Below are 20,031 nucleotides of genomic sequence, written 5' to 3' on the forward strand. Positions count from 1 at the left end.
GGGCAGAGATTCCCCTGCAGCCCCTGGCGCAGCCCTGGGTGAGGCAGCTGTGGCCCTGCAGCACAGGGAGGTGCACAGGAAAGCAGAGATTCCCCTGCAGCCCCTGGAGGAGCACAGCAGAGCAGGTGGGTGCCTGAGAGGAGCCTGAGGGAGACTTGTGGGAAGAGGGCCCTGCCCCAGGCTGGAGCAGCCTGTCCCTGAAGGACTGCACCCCACAGAAGAGTGACCCAATGTTTGAGGGGTGCTGTGGCCCATGGGATGGACTCACACTGCAGTAATTTGCAGGAAGCTGCTGTCCCTGAGTTGGTGCCATGCTGGAGAAGTTCATGGAGAACTCTCACCCATGAGAGGGACCCCATGGCGCAGCAGGGGAGTGATTCCTCTCCCTCAGCAGTGAGAGAAGCCCTGGGTGATGAACTGACCACAACCACCATTACCTGTCTCCTTGCACTGCTGGGGTAGGAGGTAGATGGAAGAGGGAACGGGGTGGGAAAGGTGTTTCTAAGGGTTTTACTTCTCATTATCCTGCTCTGATTTTGTTAGTAAAAATTCACTTCATATCTCCAAGTTGAGCCTGTTTTGTCTGTGATGGTATTTAATGGTGATCTCTGCAGGTCCTCACCTCAACACATGAACCCTTCACTAATTTTTTTCTCCTCTGTCCAGCTGCAGAGAGGAGAGAGAAAGTGGCCTTGGTGAGGGCCTGGGATCTGGCCCAGATTAACCAGTCCTCTAACTGGAGAATGGGGGCAGTCATGAAGATTTTCAGACAAGGACAGTAACTGGGAGAAGTAATGGGCAAAACAAGTACTGAGAAGTGTTAAGTATTACAGAGTGGAATGATCATGGGGAATTTTTCTTGTAATTGTGGTGAAGGATCAAGGAGTGAATTTTGTGGAAGTTGTTCATTTTTGCTCTGTGTTGTGATGATTTTATTTTGGATTTAATGTCGGGGGTTTTTTTAAGTTCACCACAAAAGGGATTTATTGGTAATACCATGTACAATATCTTTTTAGTATCACATACAATGTCCTTACTTCTGCCTTGATTTAGATGTAGAAGCTCTCAACAAAGAAAGCCAGCTCTGGTTCACAATTTGTTCCCGGCATTTCTCATTGGCTTTGCTCATTCTCTTGGCAAAGAGCTTTGTATTCTGCTGCTTCCTCCTTGTTCTTTTGAGTGCCCTGCTTCTTCAGAGCAACATGCCTGCGCTTATGCTGCAGCACTTGAGTCACTGGATTTTAGGAGCCTTGGTTCTGGGCTTCTTGCCCCCGTTGTTCAGAGGCTTCCTCACAACATACTGGCAAATGTTATCCTTCTTAGACAGGTTGAACAGCCTGGGGACTCTGCTGGTCCTTTTGGACAGGGTAGTGTCAGTCAGCCACAGAATGCCCTTTTCACTCCTTTTCACTATGACAGAGTTCAGGACACTCAACTTTGCATCAACAATGCAACTACAAATGGATTTGTGCTTCCTCTCTCTAGTTCCTCTGGGGTGATAGCAGGAACGCTGCTTGCTGAGCAGAAGGCAGACACATCTGTGAGGCAGGACACCATGCTTCATGGAGAAACCTTTGTCATTGCCACCACTGATCCAGATGACATATCCCTCCCACTCCTCACCAAGGGAATCAGAATGGCACCGTGGCCATTCATTTCTCATAAAATGTTCTTAGTTTGCACCCACGTCCACTTCAATGAGCATTTGGCAGCCAATGGCTGGAAAAGAGATGTTCAGCTTCATCATGCTCACACCTTGACACTGCTGGAAGGGGCAGCACTAACTCAACTCCCTGCATTCACAGCAATTTTCAGCTCACTGAATCACAGAATCACAAAATTAACTAGGTTGGAAAAGACCTTTGAGATAATCAAGTCCCACCTATGACCTAACACCACCTAATCAACAAAATCATGGCAGTGTGCCACATCCAGTCTTTTTTAGACATGTCCAGGGATGGTGACTACAGCACCTCCCTGGGCAGATGGTTCTAGTGCCCAATCACTATTAAAGTGAAGAATTTCTTCCTAATGTCTAGCCTAAACTTCCCCTGGTGCAGCAAAAGATGTTTACTGCTTGTTCTGTCAGTGGTCAGAGAAGAGACTGACCAGCCTCTGACCAAAACCTCTTCTCAGGTAGCTGTAGAGAGTGATAAGGCCTGAGTGACAAGGTCCACTGAGCCTCCTTTTTTTCCAGGCTAAACAACCCAGCTCACGCAGCCATTCTTCACAGGGCTTGTGTTCCAGGCCTTGTTGCCCTCCTCTGGATGCATTTGAGCATCTCAGCATCCTTCCTAAGGGCCCAGACTGGACACAGCACTCAAGGTGTGGCCTCACCAGCACCACGTGCTGGGGGACAATCCCTGCCCTGCTCCTGCTGGCCACACTGTTCCTGAGACTGGCCAGGATGCCATTAGCCTTCTTGGCCACCTGGGCACACTGAACACTGTCCACAAAGTTTCATTGAAAATACAGGGAAACTAAATTTCCATGCATTTTTAGTAAGCTTTTCTGGGATATTCTAATTTGTCCCCTACTCCCAGCTTGCCTTCTGGGGGTGGATTCTGAGAGTTTTTTTGTCTCAGTACTGATCTTTAAATTTTGGAATGAGTAACAATAATCTGGAAAAAACCAACAGGGTATCAGCTCCCTCTCAGACATTGTTTGGAAGCTCAACATTTCCCCCTCACTCCCAATATTTTAATCACATGTTGGAGTGGGTAGAGGGATAAGTTCCCCCCTTCCCAACAAGTCAAAACTTCTCAAGCAATAGTATTGACTCTGATTAAAAGACATAGCTGAGATTAAAAGACATAGCATAGATTAAAAGCCATGTGCTTTTTCTTGAGAAAGCTTTATTTAATTTTCCAACATTAGTAAAATTTTCATGAGTCTCTGTCCTTTGTAACTTAGTTAATTCTGTTGTAGGGTGTGGTATCATCACCATCAGCTCTGCTCCATCATATACTAATGCCTCAAAAAAGAGCAGGCCTGCGGGTGATTAGCAGAGAGGGTGGCTCCAATCAGTTATCCCCCTCCTCCAAGGTGTGAAGGGAGGTGGCATCACTGACATCATGGTCAGGGAGTCCTGCCTCCCTCTCTGCCTCCTCATCTTTTACAGTGGGCAGAGTTCAGTGTGGTGGGGAGGAGTCTGGCTTTGGTGCAAACTCCTCCCTGGGGCTGAGGTCATGTGCAGGATGGTCCAGCACTGCATCCAGACTGGCATCCATGCTTCCCCCAAAGATGTTGATTTGCATTCTAAAGCCCTTCAGCTCTGCACAAATAGGTTTCTGGGTTCTAGTTGCTTTTGGACCATCAGTTCTTCCTCAGCCCTGAGGACAAGCTGTTGTTTCAGCTTTCAAGGCAAATGGCTCCTCAGCAAAAATGTACTTCTCTTTATGTTTTTTTATCTCTTTTGGGACAGCCATCTTAGGCTGACCACATGCTACCTGCCCAGGAGATTTCTTTTCCCCCTCTCAGGTCCTAGCTGCAGTTTTTGCCAGTTATCTCTTAGAGACATGCTTTACAAGTGTACTACAACTCCATTTGGAGAGCAACCCAGATATGCCCTTGACCTTACTGCTGGAGAACATCAGTTTTAACCAAAAACTTTCTCTCCTTATGCTGCAGCTAGCAGTTAACCATGTAGCTAACCACACAAAACAGCTCTTTGCCTAAAGTCAATATCCCTTCCACTCCTCACCAAGGGAATCACCCGTGACCTCTGTGGCCATTTGTTTCTCATAAAATGTTCTTAGCTTGCACCCGTCATCCACTTCAATGGCTTCTGGCCACCAGTGGCTGGGAAAGAGATGTTCAGCTTCATCATGCTCACACCTCGATGCCATGGGCAGGGACAGCACTAACTCAGCTCCCAGCAGCAATTGCTGAAAATTGCAGCAATTTTCAGCTCACTGAACACTGTTGCTCTTAAATCAGGTCCATGCTACTGTCACCAAAACCACTGGAAAAACAAAAGCTCTCCAACAACATTTTTTAAGTATTAGAGAATTAAAGCATTGCTTTATTCTGGCCAGGATCTGTAACAGAAATAATTTCATCCACACATTGCCTGGGTTGTGCAGAGAAAATCATTCCATCACACACGGCCCTTTACTAGATTTTTCACGTACTTATACAGTCAACATCAAGAGAAATCCATTGGTTCATTGGTCTTAAGTTACACAGTTCTTAGTATTTGGTTTCCTATTGGTTACTGATCCCTTTGCCTTCGATGCTAATTAAGTCCTCATTCTTGGTTCTCTTATTGATCTTTTCCCAGATCAGGTATCTCTGACACACCAGGGAGGATGATCAGGCATTGATGTTTGTTAATGGTTAATGTTAATTCCTTGTGCATCCTCCAGCAGCTCCCAGTCCATTGAGATGTCAAGCTCATCAAGCCTTGCCCAGGGAACAGTCCCTTAAAAAGAAACTTCCATTCCCTTCTCCTCAGGGTGAAGACAAACAAAACCCCTGACTGAAGTTAGTTAAACATTTTAGGAGTTGTATCATTTCTAGCACTATTACTTATTGCCTTTATGTTATGTCTGAAAGCATTTCAGAGCTAATTTTGTTCTTTCAATGTATAAAAGTATAATTTGCCTAAGAGCAATGGAAGCCATAAAGATAATTTGGGAATAAAGAAGGGAAAACTCACAATGATGTGTCAAGGGAAACAATCTAATCTGTATCCAAACAAGCTGTAATACACAAACTCCATTTTCTAACTTAGAAGTCATAAGCTACAAAATAAACATCTGTTATGGTCAAAATGCTGTCATATTTTATTTTCCTTCCAATCAAATGTTCTATTGGCTTAATGGAATGTAAGTTCAACAAGGATGGCAGGAGAGAAGCAATGCAGAAAATGAAGTATCCATATATTCATACATAGGAAAACGTTAGCTCTGGAATAAATATTCAGCTAAATGCAGTTGCATGTATGGGTATGATTTTAATGTCATGCCAGTTTCACAGAAATGTAACTCTCCTGATTTGAGTGGTTATCACTAAAATACATTAATAACCACCAGCATGCAATGAGATGTGCTAGCTTAGGAGAGACTGGCAGCTCTCCAAACAGCAGGTGTGCCACTTTCATCCAGCAGAAGAAAATGTTCCATGCTTTTCCAACAGAAAACCTCAGGAGACCAAATGTACCCACTGTTTGAAACTGGACAATGGTTCCTTTCACATTATTAACTGGCACAACACTTAGAGCCTGGAGAGAACAAAGAAGGTATGGCTTATTGTGTCTGGTAGAAAGACTGCTTTGAGGCCCTTCTTCAAAGACATTCACTATGTCAGTTTGGTGTCACCAGAATTAGTGTGACCTCAGAAGATGTCCTAATATCCACAGGTCTCCAGCTCTCCAATTTTTCCCCTTCCTGACTCTAGCTATCTGCATTTCAGCCAGCACATGCCACATTGCTCTACCTGCTGATCTGTGAGCAGTTTTGGTAACATGCAATGCACTTCGATGGACTTGGATGCACAATGCAGCTGCTGGATGGACTCACTCCTGACCATGTCTGGACTTACACACAGGACTGATGAGGTATCAGACCACTGGCTTTTCAGCTGCCTTGTCCTTCCCTACATTTGGTCTTCGCTCACTGGACATAACATGATAGCCACATGTGATGTGATGCAATATAACTACAAAACAGGATGCAGAGAAATTAACAGGAGTTTTTGTAGATAAACCATGACATCAGCCCATCTCTTAAGTGCACTGTGTTGCTTTCCTGGAGAGCTCATCTCATAATGGGTGGTAAATCAGGGACAATTAAGCAAAGTGGTATTCTGCAAATACCAAAACAATGACTGCAGAGATTATAAGCAGGCTATATTTAATTAAATCAGTATTCCAGTGTACAAGGAGATGAAGTCTGAGTAAGACCTTTTACCAGGTCCTATAATCCTGTTTTACAAATAATTGAAGAACTTGTGGGGGTCATGAACTTTGGACATCTTCTTTCCAAATAATTAGGGATTAAGTTATACTAAAGAAATCCTTCTCAAAACAAATACAAAGCCACAAAAACTTTTGTTTTGCTAATTAGATTGCCATCATCATACTGATAAAGAGACCTGAGAGAGTGTAGGAAGTAGAACAGGGGGCACTGTAACACAGACAGATTGAATGGAAGTGTTAACAGACTGACTGGCTTCATCCAGAATCCCCCACAGGTCTTAATCCAAAATACATCAGGAACATTTTAAAACACATTTTATGGATTTCAGTGACTCACAGTGTGACCCTGCATGCTGGCTGGCCTGACTGTTGCTTTTTGTCACTGTCCCTACAAGTACCTACAAGTGTTACCTACAAGTAACACTGCTTTTGTAAATTCTCTGGACATGTGTGGGAAACAGTTCTGTGGAAAACCTTCTCCCAGGACACATCACCACCATTTAAATCAAGGTTTGGGCCTCAGAGGCTGCCCCTTTTTTGTGCCTGGGCCTCAGGTGACACATTCAAGCTCCATGCAGAATATATAAGCATCTGTGGCAATGCCCTGCCCTGTGAGATCCTGGCAGTGACAGCCAGGAGCAGAGGAAGGGATGTGCCCTGCTTAAGCAGGCACTTCTGTCACGTTTGCTGTGGAGACAAGCAGGAGGGTATTTTTAACAGGAGACACTTCCTCTGCTGGTCTGGTAAAGCCCAAGGCTGGTGACCTTGCAGGCACAGTGCAAACTCCATCTGTTTCCCGAGGAGATGAAGGGTATTTAAGCAATGCAGGTGATGACTTTTTTTTTTTTTTGTTTCATTCTTTGGGACAGTTTATTTTGTTGTTTCTAAACTGAGTATGTGCAACCTTTTATTTTCCAGTGAATTGTCCATGACATTTTGAAAGTTTTTATACAACAAAATCCCAACAACTATGTAGGTGAAACGCCCACAATGTGCAACTGTAGTTAAGAAAGGCAACAAAAAATTGATTTATTGCATCATTTCCCTCTAGAAAAAAAATTAATGAAACCAAATCACAAATAAATGAGAACCCTTGGGGGAACTTGCCCTCTCTTTACTCTCTGAAAATGGAGCAATTAACGAAGCATGCATTTTTTAGTAGGTAAGGGGGTAACTGCTTATAATCAAGGCCACATGTTCTATTTTCAAGGACCTTGGGAGGTCTGTCACATTAGGTGAAACTGTCAGCATCCCTTTAGTGGAGCAAACCAAGACGATGTTTTCCTATGCTGACCTGAAACAATGCAGTCAAGAGTAGTGCAAATCCACCCCCATTTTAAAAACACAATGAGTGAACTACCTGTGAGAATGAGATAAACCTCAACAGAAAACATCCCCAAGTAGCATGGACTCATCTCTGCCTCAGCCTGCTGCCTGCAAGATCTGCAAGAGAACCTGTGCAAGACATCATGGACCCTGAAGGTCGTTTGTGTCTGAGGTAATGTTGGGAATTTGTTAATCAATTAAAATAAACATCAGAAAAGCACCACTTATGTCAAGTCATGCATAAAAAATCCAGCATATACAAGCATAAATCTGCGAATCTTTAAAATCCAAACACACTAAGGACCTTAGTGCCAGCACCATGTGAGCTAAATGTAATGCAAAGGAATCAGACATAACTTCTGCCAGCTTTCTAAGATATTTCAAGAATTTCTGAAGAATACATGGGCAGGCAGAAAACAGCATCAAAAATCTGTGGCATGTGGCATGTTTCACATGAAGGAGGAACCGCAGTAATAATGAAGGTGGTAATTCTTATAATGTGCACTCTGAAGAAAAAGGTGCTTCGGTTTCAGAGATACCAGCTGTCTGGCACCTTTTCAAACTCACAGGTGACTAAGAGGGCACTGGCTGGCACTTTGAGACAGCCAAGCAGCAGATGCCACCTAAGCCAGCCCCAGGGGATTATCAGGTGTCTGTGAATGGCACATACCCTCCTGCAGTGACTGATGAAAACCACAAAACTTTGAGAACCTCAAATCTGCTGAACACTAACACATGAGCAACTGAAGTGAGTGATTAACTGGACCAAAATTCTGGGCTTTCTGGCTGCTAGAAGCAGGAGGGTACCTTCAGATACATAATGTGAATTAGGAGTGAGTTTTAATTGGATGCCTTTGAGTACAGTGTGTAGTTCGGGGGGTTTTTTTCTATTCCTGGTTTTTTTCTGAAACTTGTCCACTAAATCATTCTTCAGAGGTTCTTAATGTTTTCGGGAAAAAAAAAATGTTCAGGCTCTGCACAGCTTTAATGAAGAAAAATTTTCTCCCAACAAAAGTTTAGCTTTTCTAGTAATATGCAGAGTACTTGTGTATCTGGTTAAGATCAAGTCAGTCTCCTACAGAGACACCACAAGGAAAGATAAGTGAGAGCTGCTATCAGCTAGACTATCATCTCAGCTACACTCCTCCCTTCAGAAAACCAAATAATTTATTTCTAAAGGCATGCATCCCTGACACTTTTGAGCAACACTCCTTGCTCTGCACAAATCTGGTTGTTGCGACAACAGGTATCCAGAAGATAATGCAGGTTTTCATGGGTAGTGGCTATATGTAGTTTTTAAGCCTATTTTCAAATAGTACACTGACAAAAGAACAACATTTGCATTTGCCAGAGGGTCCAGAGCACCACAGTAGCCCCAAGTGCAAGTGGCCTGGAGCAGGGCTGGAGCACATCATGGACATGGCATGGCCCTGGCCTGCAGGAGCCCTGCCTGCTCATGAGGGTCTCTGCCAAGCACTGCCAGGCTCTTGGAGCTGGGAAACCAAACTCTCAGCCGCTGCAGCACCAATGTGCCTACCCTGGGCCAGCACAGACTTTTTAAGCCAAATCAAAGAGCAGTGCAAAATGCATAATATACTGAATTTTCAGATCTGATCCAGGCATAGAGAACCAAGCTAATGTCCCTTATGAACCTCTCTAGAAATCAATGCTTATGCACACCAGATGTGAATCTGATTCCAAGCTCTAATGACAGAAACCCATGTTCTAGAGACATCTTGGCAGGCCTCTGCAGAACAAGTAGTTTCCAAGGCAAAGTGTTTTCCCTGGAGTACTGCAGTAATAAGCACAGCATGAGGATGATTCCACCCTTATTAACAGAGCTAAACACTTTATCTTTTCTGACCAAAGGATGCAGCTGCTAACATCCAAAGATAAACAAGATACCAGGGAGCACACATGTGCCTGAGGCAGCAGGAGCTGACCCTGGAGGATCCATGGGCCAAGGAACTCCAGAGTACACTGCATAAGGTTTTCACAAACATTTACTTCAGAAGTTAAACTTATGAGCTCAGCAGACATAGCAAACTACATGCAAACTGTTCAAGTGACTGAATTTATGACAGAAGGACAAAAGGAATGGAAACTGCCATATTAGAGTCAATGAGAAAATGGATTCCGCAACAGAGAGGCAGTTCAGAAATAAATCTTTATCAGGTTAAACTGGTGGATCACTAAGCATGTTGTTTGTGTTTTTGCAGCATGCAAACTCTTCTTGCAGAGCTCACAGTCCTACCTGAATGCTCATTTTCACTAGTTAATTAGAGATGGTTTGCAATTGAGAGAGTGAGAAAAGAAAAAAAAAAGGCACTTAAAAGTACTGCATAGTACACATTTGTATAGAAAAATTTTGGAACATTAATGATATAGCTCAGTTAGTTCCCATACCCTGCTGGCTTTGGCTCTGTTTCCTCCATTGTTTCTCATTGTGACATTGGATTTTTTGCTGTTAGAAGATGTGATTTGCATGATTCCCTATATGCTCTGTGTTGTCTTGGTTGGGATTCTCACATACAAGCTATGAATTTGGGTGTGATGAGGGGCAACAGCCCCTTAAAGTCAGCCTACAGAGAAACCAGTATGGCAGAGGATTGCATCCTGAGGAAGCCCAGCAGCAACTGGACCAACACTTACTGCAGTGTGCATGGTCTATATTGCTACACAAATGTAAATATAATAGTTAACAAGTTGTTATGTTGGCAGATTCACCTAATATTTTTGCTATGCAGCTTCTGATCAAAAAGGGGTGCTTATTCCCTTATATAATTATTTTCATGACTGTGCTTAAGAGTCTTACTCCTCAGAAAACTGTACAAGTTTGATTTGGTCTTTCTGAGTTGCTGGAATGATAAATGTAATATATAAGGTTCAGCTTCAAAGAACAGAAAAAATCAACAATAGATTCGTCTCTCTCATTTTCCCCCATGATATTCACTTATTAGTATTGCATGAAACCAGCACAAAATTCAGAAAGTAGTAATCCAGAAATAACTGCCAATGACCCCCAGAGCAAAGAAATGGCATGAGAGTGATTCTGCCTGGGTCTTTTCAGATCTTTGCTCATGGCTGGACTTTCACAGGGTGCCTGCTTGCAAGCTCCTCAGGCAGGACTGAGAGGTGTCAGAATGGAGGTGACTGTGCCTGGAGAGCAACTCTTTCCACCAGCAGGCCTCCACAGCTGCCCCAGATACACTTTATTTACAGATACACTTCATTTTTGTTTGGCTTTAATGACAAAAAGGTGTCTGTACTCACTGAATGTACGGATGACATCGCTCGGCGCACTGGCAGGGCTGGATCCAAAGGAGTTTGCTGCTCGGATGGCAAACTGATACTTGGTGTTTGGGAGAAGTCCTTTCAGAACCATGGACTCCATCTGGATCTGCTCTCTTATTACCGTCCAGTTGCTGTCAAGGTCTGGCCTTGAGGATGAAATGAAGACCAGATCTTGAATAATTAAAGCCGGCTGCATAAATTAGCTGCATTTATACTTTTCTAGGAAATACACTAATAAATGAGACAGAAATCTACTAAATCATCACTGAAACCCTTCACTCTTAAAGGATCAGACTGTGCAACCCACCATTACCAAGCTGTGAAGCCTGTGATTTCAAAACTGTATAATCATACAAACCCAATTACTCAGATTTTGCTTATAAAATCAAGGAATGACTGACAAATCCAGTCAATTTTATCTGTTTTGTGGATTTTGGATTCATAGTTTTCAAGTGAGGGTCTATTACCCGCAGTTACCACCTCCCTGTGTGGCTGTATAAAGCAATAGTTTGCAATAGAGGGAAAGGTCTTGATTTATTTCTTAAGAGTTTGTGTTCCAATGCCAGTAAGTCCCTTCAAACATACACAAGCATTAGCAAGATGAGAATCCAACATTTGATCTCACAGGTAATCAGGTTAATCCACTTACATAGGAACATATGGATCCAGTCTTCTCGTCAGAAAAACAGACAAAAAAAAGCAACCCAAACCAAAAAAAGCCCAAACAAAACCACCAAAAAATCCACACAGACAACCCACAAAACCCACAGAACAATAATGCACAGAACATGGCCTGTGTGCCCGGATTTCGTAACATTCCTATAGCTGCTTTTGGACAATGCCTAGTTAACTCCCTATTCATACTGGAAGCCAGCTGCCAATAAGTACTTCTCTAGGTGCCATTATATTTCAAGTGAAACCAGTAAAACCATTCACATGGCAGTTTGTTGTCAAGTTTAAATTCATGCATACAGGCACATTGTAAAGGGTTGGGCAACTTCAAGTACTCTGAGAGAGTATTCAGATGCTTTCACACCATTTCCACTCTCTCCCAAAGTGGCCTCTTCTTATCAAAGAGAGAACAAAATAAGAAGCTAAACAAATACAAACAACATAATAATGTAAACATTCACTCTAGGCCACCCAAAATATTAAAATTAAAGTTTATGAAAGTAAAATAAGGACAGAAATAGCTTTCAGAGAAAATTATTCCAGTGTCCTTGCAATATTTATTACAGGAAATAACCTCCAAGTGCACCCTGAATCTACCAGTGTTTACACAGGACTAGCTGCAAATGTTTCCAACAGTCTTCAAATTAAAAATTATAACACAACGCAGGCATTTTGTATTTGTTTATTTTCAGCTGGAAGGAAATGCCAAAGTTAATGTATGTTTTCTTTTAGTGGTCAATATAAGATTTATTGATCACTGAGGTCCATTGCTTTGTGCCAGCATGGCAAATGCAGTGGCAAAGCAGCAGCTCCCAGCTGCCTGTCTCAAGTGCACAGTGGCACACGGGACATGAGTATTTCATTGTCTCGCTAAAAATAAAAACAAAATAAGACAAACGCACAAGATGTAATGATAGCTAAACAGACCATCTTAAGTCACCCTTCACCACCATTTCCTGGTAGACAGAAGAGCATTTATTTTGGCTACTCTTCCATTGTTTCCCTCCTCTGAGCTTTTGATGCCTGGGCCAAAATGAAAATATATAGTGTTTTCCAAATGAAAGCTGTTAACACTGCCTCCTTCCAAAGGCTTGCTTAGTAGTGTTTTCAATTTTCCTGTACACATCCTTTTTTGGTTCTAATTCTCATCCAAGGAATTCCTGCTAGCTCAAGAGATGCCTCTTTGCAACAGACCTTGCCCGTGTGTCCACCCAAGTGGAAACAACACACCTTTGATGAAGGGACCCAAAGGAGGCACTGCACCCTGAAAAGATCTAGGAGATAACACAAACAGCAGGCTAGGCTTCAAACACACTGACTGTCCCTCCCAACATTTCCTTCTGCAGAAGTTTATAATAAAGGAAATGCCTGCAAACATGTAAGGATCTGCAGCTGAAGGAGGGAAAGAGGAAGATTTATCACTTGACCTTTGCTACTTCTCCAGAATGCTCCCTGTGTGAACAAAACAGTATGAGATGAAAACATGGCAAACAGATGGGGAAAGGAACACAAATTCAGCTGGTGAGTGCATCCAGGGCAAGCCAGCTCCCATGTTCCCTAAGATGGGAACATTTTGTTGAAAACTGTCTTCACAGTCCTTTTTTTTAATGTTGTATTTCAATGTGTTGTCAACTTTTACACTGGAAGAGCTCATTCTGGTACAACTTTTCCCACTTTTCTGCAGCAGTACATTCCCCAACAGAAGGGACAGCACCTTGCAGGTCAGCTCCAAGCACTGTATCTGTGACTGGGGAAATCAGACACCTTCCATGGACATTGCCTGCTCTTGATGCAGCTCTGCATCTCCGACACATAAACGCTATGCAGAAAAAAATCTAACACAAGTCATAGTGGTTTTAAGATAATAAATACATGGCTAAAGCAAATAGGACTGGATGGGTATAAACCAAGGGAAGAATTCCATGCCAAATGTACCCAAAATTTTGGATTATTGCTTTATGTTGTAACTTGGGAACTGATTCAATTCAGGAAGGTAATTCTTTCTGATGCAGAGAACAGCAATTTTATAGTCACTTGAACTTCCTTTTAAAATCACCTGGAAATTATTTAAGTGTGAGGCACCCCCTAGCAATCCAATTTTTCTAACGTTTCTGATTTTTCTTCCGTGCTGTATTTGTACTCATCTCAAGGGAAAAATTCATCTTATAATGGTTTTTAAAAGTATTCCAGCAAATAATAAATATGATGACAAGTACAATACATCATCATTTGCAATGGAAAAATCTCTTGTATAATATACTGCACTATAACATATTATTTTTAGCAACTATTATTATTTCACATTACTGTGACACTTTGTGCAAAATAGATCAACTGATATGGCAGGCCATCTGTGAGGAAAGGAAAAGTGAACAATTTTGGTAACTCATTTTCTTGTTCAATACAGTATAACGTTGTTAAGCACTTCCTCCCAACTATCCTTCACTCCTCCTTCTTCATCAGTTACCTTCTCATTCAAGGAGGTAATCTCATAAGCAGTGAGCTAAATACTAGTCAAATATGCCTGTTTCATGAAATAATCAGGGAAACAGTATTAAAAGTATTTTTTCCTAGACACTGGGAGGTGTCTCCCTGGTCAGATCTGTTGTTTCAGGTTCTTTTCAAACAAAAGCAAACAATGACTGTCTGGTTCAGTGCAGTGCCAGAGACAGTTCAGCAGGGAATGGATTCAGGGGTAGATTTTTCTGGGAGGGAGAGGGAAGGCTTCAAACTAATCAAGAAATCTGTGCACAACACTATGCTGAATCTGCACCACCCTAACATCTGAATACTAATAAATCTCCCAGTTTTATCAGCAGAACCTGCCTAGTTCATTGCAGCAGAAGTTTCATGTCACTACCAAGATACTGAAAAATTTCCTTTGCATGCCAAGATTAATATTAAAAGCTTTTGATTTCATCTACATACCAATGAGATTAAAAGAAAGTGACCTGATTGTTTTAGGGCATGTGCTGCTAAACACTTGTGGTTCTGTAGCTGCTATGTGGCTATAAAAATTCAGATAAATTAATCACCAAGTTTAAAAGATCATGTAGGCATTTCACGGATTAAAAATTTGAGTATTTGGAGTATTTGAGTGAAAATAACCAAGACATTTTTAAGAATTAATTTTGCATAGCATCTTTAGGAAAAACACCTAAGCTCATATACTTAAGTCTGAGGTCTCACTTAGAGACTTTCATAAAAATGTAATTTTTCATTAAATACTTTTCACCATTAACCAATAGAATATTTACAGTGAGCCTAAAAAGTTGCATAGACATATATATATATATGTTTTATTCCCTTAGAACTATCCAGTGAACAGTGAATCCTACAGTCTCCCTCCAGACTTTCAGCATTTAGACAAGTGGGATTGTGATCTCCTTAGCATCCTCTGTTAGTCAGCAGCACAGCAGAGTCTGAATTAGCTCAGCTCATCTTTTACCTGAAGCTGCCTGCTACCCTCCCCTGCCTGTACTGAACCAACTACTTCCTTTGGTCCCAAGGGAAATCCCTCAGGCAAGTGCTTAAATAAAGCACCAAATTTAGACCCTGAGTAGAGACAGGATGCAGGCGAGCTCTGGTTCTGATTAGATTCTGGTATCTCAAAACAATTAATATACTGAGTTTTCATGAATGCAATGAATTTCTCCAGTATCATAGCTGAGCAATTGAGAGGTGTGCTTTGTCCCAGCATGTTTTTCCTATGGTTAAAATCATAAAATTAATTCTAAGGAGATGGAATTTACTTAAACAATGTCAGAGTTTTTAGGCAGTTGTGCTGCGCCCAAGCAAAATTACAGATTTGCATTAGAAAGTTATTAATTTTGTAAAATCACAGGATAATGGTGTATTTCTTTGACATAAGAGGACCTAATTCTAATTTACTTGAACTGATTTGTTTTAGTCTTACATTGGTTTAATTTACTAGCTTTAACTCATGATAATACATTTTATAGTAATTAAAACTATATGCTGCAAAAGACAACGAAGCTTAAAGTTAAATGTTTACCTTTAGCTGCCATTAGGGCTTATGGCTCATTGAACTTACTCCAAATATACAACCAAGCTTCCAAGGCTAAGAGAGCATAATCCCAAGATTAACAAAGGCACTTTCAACTTAGCTTTAAACCTCAAACTAAACAGTGTAATCAAAACATTTTGCTGTTAGCAAATTCTTTCCCAAAGTCTAAAGCCAATGAAACACTGAAATTTCAATCACTTGCATCTTTTGACCTAAACAGCAGCTTTCCACTCCCTGGCTGAACAAAAACATTCAAGGGTGCACTTTTGGTGCATCAGATGGAGATGATGGTGCCCACTTCATCCATTAGCAGGCTCCTGGTGCTATGAAGAAGTTTACATAAGCCTCCAGGTTCCACTGTGCAGTCAGTCAGAACATAACAAAATCCCTTCCCCATCAACTGAGCACATGAGAGAGAAGAGATGGAGAGAGAGCAAAAAGCTCAGATAAAAATTGTGTTCAAAAAGAGATATTGAAGAAATGTCACTGTAGGTCTACAGCAGACATTACACAAAGGAGATAAGGATCTTCAGCTCTCATGTCCTGCCTTGCAGTGCACTGAATATTGGATGGCCTCCAACTAAAAATGGGGGCTTTCAGCCCAAATACAAAGTGCATCAGTTAACAAGTAGTTTTTCGGTCTGGGTATTCTTTTTGCTACATCAATATCTTCTAGATTGTACCCGTACTTCCAAAATCAAGTTCTTCCTGTGTGTTCTAACAACAACAATTTCTTTTTAAAAATTACTATGTTTTCCTTAAGAACAATTTTTTTTGACCTTTTACACATAGGAGTAGTTTAAGAATCAATTCTCTCTTCTGTTCCAGGAACCTCAGCTAAAACCTGTAATCAAGTATTTGCTCAAAGAATTAAAAGGGTGAATTTTACATCCACTGTAAGGGTAAACATTGAGACAAATAAAAATAAATAGATTTGTATGCAGATATTAGCTCACACAAGCATATGAAGAGTCACGTACAGATACTTGTTTATGCTTGCAGATACAATCACCTCCTCCTGGCCCTTTTTATGCAGCTTATAAAACCAATTTGTTGACTGGAAACTTCTGCCAGTTCAGTTCTACTGCTGAGAATTTTACGAGTTCATCATAAAAGAACAAAAAAAGCACCCCACCAACACCCCACTTTTCCCCCCAAATCTAAACAGAGAAATCAACATTTCACGTAAACTTGGTTAGCATTAGCATGACAAAGTGAGTCTAAATTCTGCAAACTCAAGACCAAAACAACTTTATGTTCAAGAGGTGTCTGGGTCTGGCAGGTTATGTGATTTATTCCTTTAGGGGTTACAGTGTTGGGTTGATGATCAGGCTGGATGATCTTGAAGGTCTCTTCCAAAAACTGATATTTCTATGATACTATAACTTTTGTCAGGTGAAAGTGTCAAACACACTGAATTTCCAGTCCTTGGATTATTTTCTAAAGCAGTCCAGGGAAACCACTCTGCCAAACATCCTTTTCTCAGCATGGTTTGACAGCATTTGATGACAGGAGAAACTTAAAACTTCATTAATCCAGACCGCTGTTAGAGGAAACAGATCAAATCAGATCTTATTTTTTTTTTCCATGAGAAAGTACAACTTATTGGTGATTTTATAACAAATTGGATCCTTTCTGGTTTTGTCTTTAAATTTCCATGGTAATTCAACACACACTGAGAGAAAAACTAAGCATACAATACAGAGTAAGTAAATAAATCATATCTATATGCAGTTGAATAGTGCAGTTGAGGTTAAAAAACCCCAAAACACTATAGTGCTCAAACACTGAAATTCAGACTCCACTAGCAAACTTGCCTGATAAACTCCACCGTGTAGTACTGGATGGGAGAACTTCCTTCACTCACTCCAGGCTTCCAGGACAACGCAACTTCTGAATCAGAAACCACCACGATCTGGGGCTGATAGGGTGGCGCAGGAGGCATGCACTTATCTAAGAAGAAGTGCAAAGGAGCAACATTAGAGAAGCAGCTGGGTTGCTACACACAACACCCCACACCCACAGACTTAGCAATCAAATTCACAGGCTTCTCCCCTCATGCTATTGCCCCTCTAAAACCCTACATGTGCAGAAAAGTACTAGTGAATTACTGTGATGCTGAACCCAACAGAGCTCAGGTGTGCGTGCTACAGGCATCTGCCCTGCCAGTCGTGCAGCAGAGCCCTGCAGGCAGAGTTACCTTGGGGTAAGGTTGTCACCTCCCTGGGCATGCTGGGCCGTCCTTTCCCTGCCCAGCTGTACGCTCCAACGCTAACGCGGTGCACAGTGCCCGGCTTCAGGTCGCCAATAACAACATCCTGCCAAGTCAAGAGCAGAAAAGCATGTTGTGACAGCACTTCTGTGTGACTGGGGAGGTTGCTGTGAGCTGGGACTTAGGGTTCTTTCATGGTGTTTTCCCTGTACTCTCTTTGGGAGATTGTCCTCTGCCCAGTACAGCTCAGAAACAACAAACACAAATAGAATCATGTTTCCTCTCAAGCTGCAGCTTTGCCCCAGGGGAATCCACAAGGTTGACCTGGACCCATTCCTCAGCATAACTCATAAGGTTGCAGATATTTGCATTTTATACCCAGCTTTTTCACTGGTGAAGTCAAAGGCACATATTATTCCCTCTGTTGAGCCAACTGCTAGCATTTGGTATCAGTCTGGTGTGTTTTCCTCTTTTTTTTTTCTTGTTTGTTTTTATTTCTCTTTTAAATTCAGAGGCCATAAAACCTCCTGAGAGTGAAGCAATTTGATGCAGTGTGAACTGATGATCCTTAATTTCTCACGGAGCAGAGCCCTATCCCACCATCTCTCACAATTTTATGAGCTCCGCTAACAGCCTTGACCTGAAGCGAGCATTTCCCTTATTTGTCCTTCTGCCATAAACACAGAAAGATTAACCCACAGACAACTACCATAAAGGAGGCAATGCTCAGCTCCATGTGAAGAGCTTGGGCTGATGAATACTCTTCAGAGGAGCCTGTTCAAATCTCCCAGAAAATAGAAAACATCACCAAAACATTACATTTCATCACTGGCTGCTTCACATAGCATGGATCAGCCTCAGACATTTAGATTTGATCTTTAACGGAGAGTACATACATGTGTACAGAAATTGAGTATTCTTTACCTGCAGCCTATCTGGAATGTCTATGTTAATCCCAAACTTATGAATTTTGACAGCTTATACAAGGAAAGAGAAATATCAGGTCCTATACCACAGACTGTTCTGGTGTGAAAAATAAGCACTTACAAAAAACTTGTTTTACAGCTACTATTCTTCTGGGTTTCATTCTCTGATGTTAAACACATTAGTCACAGTGTATTTGAAAATGTAGAGTTCTCCTTTTTCTTCATATTGGAACAAATCTGCACTTCCAGTTGCATTCAAATAGTAAACAATCCCAAAATTTTATTAACTGCTAAATTTCCTTCTGATGGTCTTTTGGAAAAAACCACTTCCTCTCTACTCTTTGGGGAACTTACATTATTACTACAACATTGTTCAGCAACACCCTGCCATCTGTCATTTCTGTGGACATGGTTTTGGAGCTCCAACACTGATTTCCTATTAACATGGATCACCTGACCACTATCTTGTTTTTTTATCTTGTTTTGCAGATCATTCACCCTTGATCTGCTCGAATGATCTGGACAGGTCTGTGATGAATCTGAGATGATAACAATGCTGGAATAGTAACTGTCCAGAGAGAGGCAGCAAGAACACTCACTCTGAAAGATTAATCTGGGTCTTTCAGTCTCACAGCTGAAGGGACTGAGGTCTTTTACAATGTGATCTGAGAAGCCAGTTGCTGAAAACCCTGTACCTCGTCCTGGTGACAGAAGTGATGCCCCTGCTCCTGCCTTTCTATCCTCCATGCCATACATACTGTCTGTCTGCCCTTAAACTCTGTGCATTTTTTTCCTGCCAGTATTCCTCTTTATTACACTTATGCTTATGAGGAGAAATCCTTCATTATCTGTCTTACTGTTTTCACATCATTCAGGAATAGTATGAAATAGAACTTGGCCCTTGGAGAAAGTTAGATACTCATGTATGTGCCTCATATTATTTTTTATTATTGTAGACTCATATTTTTTATTATTGTAGACTCAAGTCTACAATAAACTGAACTGAGAGAATTTCTTTGAGTTTCTGGCCAGTCAAGATCAAAGCCCTGATATCTGCTAAGGTATTCAGCAAGTTCAACGTGTGTGCCCTCAAAACCTCAGCAAGGTGTACTCATGTCTCACACTCATGGCTACCTGCCTCTCTCCATGAACACAGCCCTGGAACACACAGTGAGTATCTCTAAAACCAAACATCTCATCTTCAAGGACAGGGATATCAGTGAATAAGTAAAAATTCAGGACACCATCAAGCTACCCTGACCTGTGGCAATGTCAGGGAATAACCTCGTCACACCAGGAACACTTTCAAATCAGATCCTGGAAAAGCAACACAGCTCCTTGTGCCCCACTGTCCAGTAGCCTCAGAGTATATAGGTAATTTCTTTTTTTGCTTGTATTTAGAAGACAGGTCTGAAACCCAAGTTCTGTCCCTCTCAGAAGAGACAGAGTGGCCTCACAGATAACAAATTTAGGTAGTATGTGGAAGAATTATCCCCATAATTTTTGCAGTGCCCCCTCCACTCAGATTAGCTCTATATTTTGAAGCCTGATGCCCCAAACTCAACAATTGCTGATGATGCTTCAATCGTCACCAACTTCACTTTCTTGCCTTGCACGAGTCTCTTGCTAAAATCCTGATAAATGACATTTGGTG

The 20,031-nt window shown here is 41.6% G+C and overlaps 1 protein-coding gene and 1 pseudogene across 3 annotated transcripts in view; both read right to left on the reverse strand.

The window, feature by feature from the left end:
• The window catches only part of EGFLAM (EGF like, fibronectin type III and laminin G domains), a 75,709-nt gene that overhangs the window by 34,840 nt on the left and 20,838 nt on the right, over nt 1-20,031 (reverse strand). For all 3 annotated transcript variants that reach the window (XM_071425515.1, XM_071425516.1, XM_071425514.1), the window contains exons 5-7: nt 17,440-17,557; nt 17,057-17,192; nt 10,520-10,686 (exon numbers count right to left, since the gene is read on the reverse strand). In XM_071425515.1, coding sequence (XP_071281616.1) covers nt 10,520-10,686; nt 17,057-17,192; nt 17,440-17,557 — 421 coding nt within the window. The remainder of the gene's footprint in view (nt 1-10,519; nt 10,687-17,056; nt 17,193-17,439; nt 17,558-20,031) is intronic.
• Nucleotides 1,034-3,826, reverse strand: LOC139588752 (small ribosomal subunit protein eS6 pseudogene; annotated as a pseudogene).

This window comes from Agelaius tricolor, unplaced genomic scaffold, assembly GCF_023055355.1.
Source record: "Agelaius tricolor isolate 1412-34295 unplaced genomic scaffold, bAgeTri1.0.p SCAF_4, whole genome shotgun sequence".
In the NCBI taxonomy this organism is placed as follows: Eukaryota; Metazoa; Chordata; class Aves; order Passeriformes; family Icteridae; genus Agelaius; species Agelaius tricolor.